Consider the following 8,776-nt stretch of genomic DNA (forward strand, 5'->3'; position numbering starts at 1 on the left):
ATGATAGAAGACAAAAAGGTGTTGCTGGTAAAGGTGGACACTTTGAAAAATACTGCAGATGCATTGACAAAATCTATGAGCTCTGAGAAGTTCTCTTGGTGTAGAGAAACAATGGGCATTGCAGGGCTTGATAAATGACTAAGCCCTCTTATGGCCCCTTGTGGAAAGAGAACAACAAGTGGGAAAATATTGGGTTATGTTATATTCTTTCCATGACTAGCCCACGTAGTTAACCGAGGGGTTAGAAGGGGGACGAAGCCCCCCCTTCGTTGTGCCGATTACGTAGTGGGGGGGATCACAAGGGGTTTGAGGGGTGCAGGTAACCCAACTCTATGGGGTCCGAGGCAGCACCCCGGAAAATTTTGTTTTTGGACCCTATATTAGGTTGGACGAACCTACCTATGGTTTTGTGCATGATTTTTCGGTCCATGGTATTGGATGCTTCGGCATGTATAAATATGTATTGTAACATTGAAAGGAACATAATGAAAAATCAATCTGGTAGTCTCGGTTTTGGGATCTAGGGGAAAATCTCTGTGTATATGTGTTTGATGTGTTATGCTCTCGCATTGTTTATGTTCTGTGTTTTAGAATTTTTATGCTGGTAATTTCTGTACGGGGTTAAAACCTACAGATTAGTCTTGGTCGCGAATGGGAGTCTTCATATGGGCCTCTAAAACCTTCATATTCGACACTACTGGCTAATTTCTTCATTGTTAAAGATAACTAATTATTCCCGCATGTAGAGTTATGTAAATTTGGAGAATCGTTTAACCGAGTCAAGTGTGAGTGAGTTTGAGTTAAATCTTATTTTTGGTAAGGTCGAATTTAGTGTGTAGTTGCATGTCAAAGTTATTTTGAGTGAGTCGCTAGTCAAAAAATTTTAAATACCCCTCATTGAGTTCATTGTAATCATCAATTTTTTGCGATCAATAGAAGAGCCACAACTCATGTTATTTTGTGTGTGAAATTTTGTGCCTTTCCAAAAAATTGGTATTAGAGCGAGGTTACACAAGCCAAGGGAGAGTGTCAACAAATGTTCATGAGAGGAGAATTTCCTCTTGGTTGATGCTATAACACACCTTGCATGTTGTATACAAGGCATTATAATGCAAGAACGTGTTAGCAAACATCGCATTATAAGTCACAAACTTATTGGGCTTCACAAGCACTGAAGTTTGCTTCTTCGTTAGTAGTGTTTGATCACTAAAACAGGATAATATTATCATAAAGAGCATTAGCATGTAGGCCATCATCACAAGAGATGCGTTAATAGAGAAAAGAGCCATTTAAAAAATAATTATTTGTTGATTTATATGGTGAAGTTTTTTTTTTTTTTTTTTTAATCCTAAAGGTTTTTATTATATACGTTGAGTGGGGTTATTCAAAAGCTTTAAAATGCTCTTTTATTATTGAAAAGAAGCATACGAATTTAAAGGCATATTAAGAAAAACTTTTATTAAAAAGGGTTTATTTATAAAGGCTTTGTAAAGGATTATAAAAGAAATTTCAAAAGAATTTTTTTTTTAATATAAAAAAAGAGGGTTCTTACTATTATTTGAAGAGTACTCTTTGAAGATGGATTCATGTAGTTTCTAGTCATAGTTTCTATCATTTACAAGGAAAGATGATGATGTGTGGGCCATTAATATAGAGACCACATTGAAGGCTCATGATGTTTGGGAGCATGTTCATTTTGGGTTTCTAGAACCTAAAGATGAAGCAACTAAAAAAACCCTCACTAATGCAAAGATGGAGCAATTGAAGAGAGAAAAAAAGACGAATGCACAAGCTTTGCAACTTATCCAACATGAAGTGGACCTAACAGTGTTCCAGAAAATTATGACCACATCATCAACAAAGACAACATGGGAGATTTTGGTGACAAGCTATAAAGGTATGGGAAAAGTCAATATTGTTAAGTTGCAGAATAATAGGAGAGATTTTTAAACTCTATAGATGAAGGAAGCAAGGGAAAATGATTCATTCATGAATCGAGACTTGATTGTTGTAAACCAGTTAAGCATTTATGTTGACAGAAGATAAAACAATGGCTGAGAATGTTCTCAGATTTTTGTCTACTAAGTTTAATTCTCTAGTAACAACCATAAAAGAAGCCAAGGATTTGGATATGTTGAAATTTGATGGGATCACTTCTATCCCATGAGGCAAGGATAGACATAAATAAGGATTCCACCTTATAAACAACTTTTAAAAGTTAGATTTATGTTTCAAGAGACAAAGGTCGAGGGAGAGGTAGATCAAGAGGAAGAGGACGAGGCAGAAAATATGGTGGTTAGAGAGATGACAGAGAAGAGTAGGAAGAAGAAAGTGGAAGCAATAGCAGAAGGTTCAATAATAATCAAAGAGTTGACAAATATAAGGTGAGATGTTATTATTGCGATAAATTTGGTCACTATGCCCATTATTGCAGAAAGAGGATAATTGATCAAGGAAATTATAGAGCTAATGTAACTATGGAAAATAATGACTCCATGTTCTTAGCTTGCAATAACATGCATGAACATTATGATAATGTGTGTCTATTAGATAGAGGTTGCAATAACCACACGACAGGCAACAAGAATTTGGTTGCAAACTCGGATCAGTCTGTGAAAAAAAAAGTAAAGTTGGGCACTGACAAGGATGTGGATGTAGATGGAAAAGGAGTGGTCAACATTCTAACCAACCAAAGGGAGCTGAAGAAAATTTTAGAGGTATATTATGTCCCCGGTCTCAAACATATTATGATTAGAGTTGGTTAGTTAATTTAGAAAGGATACAAGGTTATTTTTCAGGGGCAAGATTGTGTTATATATGACAAGCCTCCAAGAAAGAAAATGATAGCAAAGGTGTAGATGAAGAGGAACAAACTCTTTCCTCTAATCATTAATTACAATGATTATCTTAGTTCTTTTATAGTTGCATGTTCTAATGATTAATGGTTATGGAACTTTTGGTTTGGACACTTTCATTTCTCTAGTTTAAGATTGTTGCAACAGAAACATATGATTAGAGGATTATCTCCCATGAAAGAAACTTCTAGTACTTGTGAGTGTTGCATCTTGGGAAAGAAACACTGCGAGTTTTCCGCAAGGTGTTGCATATAGGGAAAATTTTAAGGATGGAAGTTTATCTTAAATTTTAACAACCTTAGAAAACCTTACTAGTCACTAATATCCAAATTTTAAAATGTTTGATGATAATTTTGTATAAATGTTTATATTTTTTATTATTTTATATTAGACAATATATAATGTTGGTGATTTTTAAGGTAAAATAATATATTCTATAAAATTTTGGCAAATTCATTTTTAGAAAAAACGGAAATTGACGAATATTTTTTACAAAAACCATGGAATTTTAGCCCACTTGCGAATATTAGCCCCTAAATTTTGTCCCTTGTTGCATATAAAGCAAAGAAACCACTAGAGCTAGTTCATACATAGCTATGTGGACTTATGAGGAAAATATTGATTGGTGGAAGTTGTTACTTCCTCACTTTTATTGATGATTTTAGTAGATAGACATGGGTTTATTTCCTAAAGCAGAAGTATGGAACTTTTGCAAATTTCAAAGAATTCAAAGTCTTAGCAGAGAACCAGAGTTATTGGCAACTCAAGGTATTGAGATCAGATCATGATGGAGAATATGATTCAAAGGCATTCCATGCTTACTGCAAACAACATAGGATTAGAAGGCAGTTTACAACCAGATACCCACCACAATAGAATGGTGTAGCAGAGAGAAAGATTAGGAAAATGATGAACATGGCAAGGATCATGCTAAAAGGAAGAAACTTGTCTAATGAGTATTGGGTAAAAGCAGTTGCATATGCTATTTATGTGATAGATAAATATCCTACAATGAGTGTGATGAACAGAGTACCAGAAGAAGCATGGTCAAGTATGTCTTGCAGTATATCTCATCTCAAAGTGTTTGCATGTGTAGCTTATGCACATGTTCCTAATGAGGTAAGCGGAAAGTTGGATGATAAAATTGAAAAATGCGTATTTACTGGTTATAGTGAGCAATCTAAAGCTTACAATTGTATAACTTTATCACCAAGAAGACCATAATCAATAGAGATATTGTGTTCAAAGAACAAGAGTCATGGAATGGTATTGTAGATAAAACAATTGATGCAAGAGTACCATTGATGGAAGAAGAGGGTGTTGCAGAAAAGGAGCAACAAGAATCACAAGAGAAGACACCAATCAAAGTCACACCAACAAGGACTCTAAGGTATTATGAACAACATGGATCTTTAAGCATATCAACAAACATAAATACTCCTAGAAATCAATCAGGTGATGAATCAAGTAATAGAAAAAGAAAAATGAGAAGTCTGAAAGATATTTATGATTTGGATGTTAGTTCAAATTTTGCATTGTTGTCTTTCCAACCTTCTTCGTTTGAAGAAGCTATAAGAGATGAAAATTGGGTGTAAGCTATGGATGAAGAAATTAAAACTATTGAAAAGAATGATACTTAGGATTTGGTTGATTTTCCAAAGGATAAAAAATTGATTGGTGTGAAATGAGTATATAAAACAAACTTGAATGAGAAATGAGAAATTGACAAATTTAAAGCAAGGCTTGTAGCAAAAGGGTTCTCGCAACAATTGAGAATATATTTTGGAGAAATGTTTGCTCAAGTAGGGAGATTGGACACTGTAAGATCAATATTAGCAATAAAAACTCAGAACAAGTGGAAAGTGTATGGATGTGAAATCAACCTTCTCAAATGGAATTCTAGAAGAAGAAATCTATGTGCAACAACCTCTAGGTTATGAAGTTGAAATCCAAGAAGATAAAGTTTACAAGTTGAAGATATCACTCTATGGACTCAAGAAAGCACCAAGAACCTGGTATAGTAAAATTAACAGTTACATGATCAATAATGGATTTTGCAGAAGCAACATTGAGCCTACCTTATACACAAAGGTAAATGAACATGGACAAATTTTGATTGTTTGCTTGTATGTGAATGACATGATTTATACTAGTGATCTTGAATTGGATGAATTTAAAGCAGCCATGAAGAAATAATTCGAGATGACAGATCTTGGTCTTATGAAATATTTTCTTGGCATAGTAGTTGAGAAATCCAAGAAGGGAATTTTTATCTGTCAAAATAAATATGCTAAAGATTTGCTGAAAAGATTCATAATAGAAAATAGTATACTTGCCCCCACACGAGTTGCAACATGTATAAAGTTAAGTAAGGATGATGAAGGATTTGATGTCAATCCAAGTCTACTCAAAAGATTGGTTGGTATCCTCATGTATCTCATAGCTACAAAACCAGATATTATGCATGGTGTTAGTTTGAATTCTAGGTTTATGGAGTCTCCAAAAGACTCATGTTGGAGGGTAGGAAAAAGAATTATGAGATACATAGTAGGAACTACATATTATGGCATAATGTATGCAAACACAAAAAAAAAGAAGAAAAAAAGATTTGAATGGATATACTGACATTGATTTTGCAGGCAGTTTAGATGATAGGAAGGGAACTTTTGGTTATGTGTTTCATCTTGGTTTAGGTGTGATATCATGGCCATCTAATAAGCAACCTATTGTGTCACTTTCATCAGTAGAAACAAAGTATGTAGAAACAACATCAACAGCATGTCAAGTAGTATGGTTATGAAGAGTTTTGGATGGACTTCAACAAAAATAACAAGGATCAGAAACAATTTATTGTGACAACACCTAAGGCATTGAAGTATCCAAGCATAGTGTGTTTCATCAAAAGAGAAAACATATTGATACAATATATCATTTCATTAGAGAACTTGTGAGCAATGAATAATTTTATCTGAAGCCTTGTAAATCGAGTTATCAATAGCCTGATATATTCACTAAGCCATTAGCAAAAAATGTATTTGAGTTTCACAGAGGAAACTTGGGTGTTGTACGCCTAGTTGAGACTTAGACCAAAAAACATGTTTGGGTTGTCATGAGTTATGTCTTAGTTTAGCGGTCGTAATTAAGGGGGAGTGTTAAAACTAGCTAATTACTCCTGCGTGCATAGTTGTCTAAATTTAGAGAGTTAATTGAGTCACGTGTGAGTGAGTCTGAGTTAAGTCTTATTTTGGGTAAATTCGAATTTAATGTGTGGTTGCATGTCAAAGTTATTTTGAGTGAGTTTGAGTTAAGTCTTATTTTGGATAAAGACAAATTTAGTGTGTGATTACATGTCAAAGTTATTTTGAATAAATCCTTAATGGAAAAGTTTAAATACCTCTCATTACGTTTATTGTAATCATTATTAAATTTATTATAATCATTAAATTTATGTAATTAATAAAAAAACACCTTATTATATTAGTGTGTGAGAAATTGTATGCCTTTCCTCTATCTTTTCAACATTCATAAATGGTTTGTTGGATCCTTAATGCTTCTTCTACTATGATAAATCCCAATAATAATTTTATATATTGCGCATATTTTCATAAAATGGGGCAACCATATATAATCTATTTTTGTTAGTTTGAAATATATATTTGATCCAGGATACCTATATAAAATATCTGTGTAAATTTTGATTTTATTTTAATCGGAGTTTTGTTTTCGTTTTTAAAAAAGCCCTTTAAAAACACGGAAAAGGCTTCACGCAGCCCCGATTTATCTGGTTCAGGCTACTAAGGGTATTAGTATACGAAAGGTAAATCAATTCTATGATTGGTATGATTGTGATTGATATGATGGATCTGATGGTTGTATATATTGTATATTGGACTTAATACAAGCTTTTTAAAGAGACCTCACTCTCTCCATTTTCTTTAAACTCTACGATCAAATCATTAATTTATTAAACTTTGTGATTAGGTTAAAACGGAAAACAACTATATATTCATTCTTTTAATTTATTAAAATTTGATTATTTAATATCGATCCCATTAATCTTGGTAATTAAAAATAAAAAAATTTTAAACTAGAGTTTATGTTTTTATTGAATTTAGCTGGAGTGGTTATATATTAAATCTTTAATTTATTAAATTTAAATTAGTTAATATTATTGATTATATCCATTTTCGCCATTTAATTTTAAATTAGAATTATATGTTTTTAATAGATTTAGTTTGAGTGGTTGGAAAACTGTTTGTATATCATGTTACAATATCTTATTTCTTTCTACTCAATTTTCTTTATTATTAAATAAATATTTTAAATTAAATTTATATGTTTTTATCAATTTATATATCATGTTACAATATTTTATTTCTTTCTACTCAATTTTCATTATTATTAAATAAATATTTTAAATTAAATGTATTTGTTTTTATAAATTTATATAAATCTTATTTAAATGATTAAAAATTTATTTTGTTATTCTCTTTATTCTATTACAATATATTAATCTTTTTACTTAATTTCAATTACATAAAATATAAATATTAAGTTGTTTCAAAACACTATTTATTTGGGTAATAAAAAATAATATATGAAGTTGGAAGTATGTCTTAAAATTATTTATGTTTGTTTAAAAGCTTATATTTTTTAGAAATAAAAAAATAGGTTAACTTTGTAAGAATCAGAAGCATCTAGCTAGTGAAAGCTTGCCCATTATAATTAATCTAAGAATCAGAAGCATCTAGCTAGTAAAAGCTTGCCTCATTATAATTAACTTAAGAATCAAAAGCATCTACCCAATGAAAACATTGTAGACCACCAACAAGTAATTCCATGTAAAACTAAAACTTCCAAACTTCTATATAAAACGATTTTCATAGTGTCTGCATTCTTGGCCTCCGGTGCAGGAATTAGAAGAGTAATCATAGTATTGCTTCTCGTTAACCCACGACTCCACGGCGCTTCCCACGGGATCCGAATAGCCCACCTCCTCGTAAATATTCTCTCCGTATTGACCACCAGAGTGCTGCAATGCGCAGTCTGCTATGCGTTGATTTGCATAATTCTGTGCGTAAGCCGCGACGTTGTCGTCCCATTCCAGAGCTTCGACACCAACTTGGGCTCTCGCATCATTGTGAGGAGATAAGAATTGCTGCCGCACATCTTGGCCTTGCACCACCAAGCAGTACCATGCCATTTGCAGGAAAAAAACACACTTCAACAATCCATTCATAGTGACAACACTGACAATAACGTCAATCCAGAAAACAAGAAAGAAAGAAATCACCGGTTGCCCACTCAATTCAATCCGTGAAAGCAATCAATCAGTTGTGTATATTTATAGCAATTCACGATCACATATTTATAGCAATTCAACTAGCTTTTGGTCTTATGGTATGGGGAGTGGGTCCAGTTTTTGGTCTTATGGTATGAGGAGTGGGTTCAATTTTCTTTAGCTCATCTAAGTTGGAGGTTTCCTTTGTTATGAAGAGTGCGTTCAATTCTCTTTCCTTCCATCTGAATTAAAAGCTCCGGAAGTTATTCCATGGATTTAACACCACTTCCCTGGAAAAAAATAAAAATATTATTCCACAATATCCACGAAGTTGGTAGAAAATTTCCACAATATTTCAAAATTCCATGGATTTAACACCACTTCCCTAGAAAAATGTGAAAATAAATATTGCTTCCACAATATCCACGAAGTTGATAGGAAATTTCCACAATATTTCAAAATCTTCAACAACACCCGCTTTGTAAATACAGAGACCCAGAGACTTTTCTGGCTATAACCTAGACTTTTTGTTTTGAATTCCGTTCATCAGAAGGCAAACACAAGCAAGCTGTCTAAGACGGAAACATATCCATTGAGGTATATACTATATACCATTACGAAAGAAAAGCATATAGAGATT

General features: G+C 32.7%; 1 protein-coding gene across 1 annotated transcript; it reads right to left on the reverse strand.

The window, feature by feature from the left end:
• Positions 1–7,719: 7,719 nt before the first annotated feature.
• Positions 7,720–8,215, reverse strand: LOC149239831 (pathogenesis-related protein 1A-like). The gene has a single exon (XM_089369983.1). The coding sequence runs from the start codon at positions 8,092–8,094 to the stop codon at positions 7,720–7,722; it is 375 nt and encodes a 124-aa protein (XP_089226109.1). The 5' UTR covers positions 8,095–8,215.
• Positions 8,216–8,776: the final 561 nt, after the last annotated feature.

This window comes from Pinus tabuliformis, chromosome 8, assembly GCF_031772625.1.
Source record: "Pinus tabuliformis cultivar Carrire ecotype Pingquan chromosome 8, CPIR1, whole genome shotgun sequence".
Taxonomy (NCBI): Eukaryota; Viridiplantae; Streptophyta; class Pinopsida; order Pinales; family Pinaceae; genus Pinus; species Pinus tabuliformis.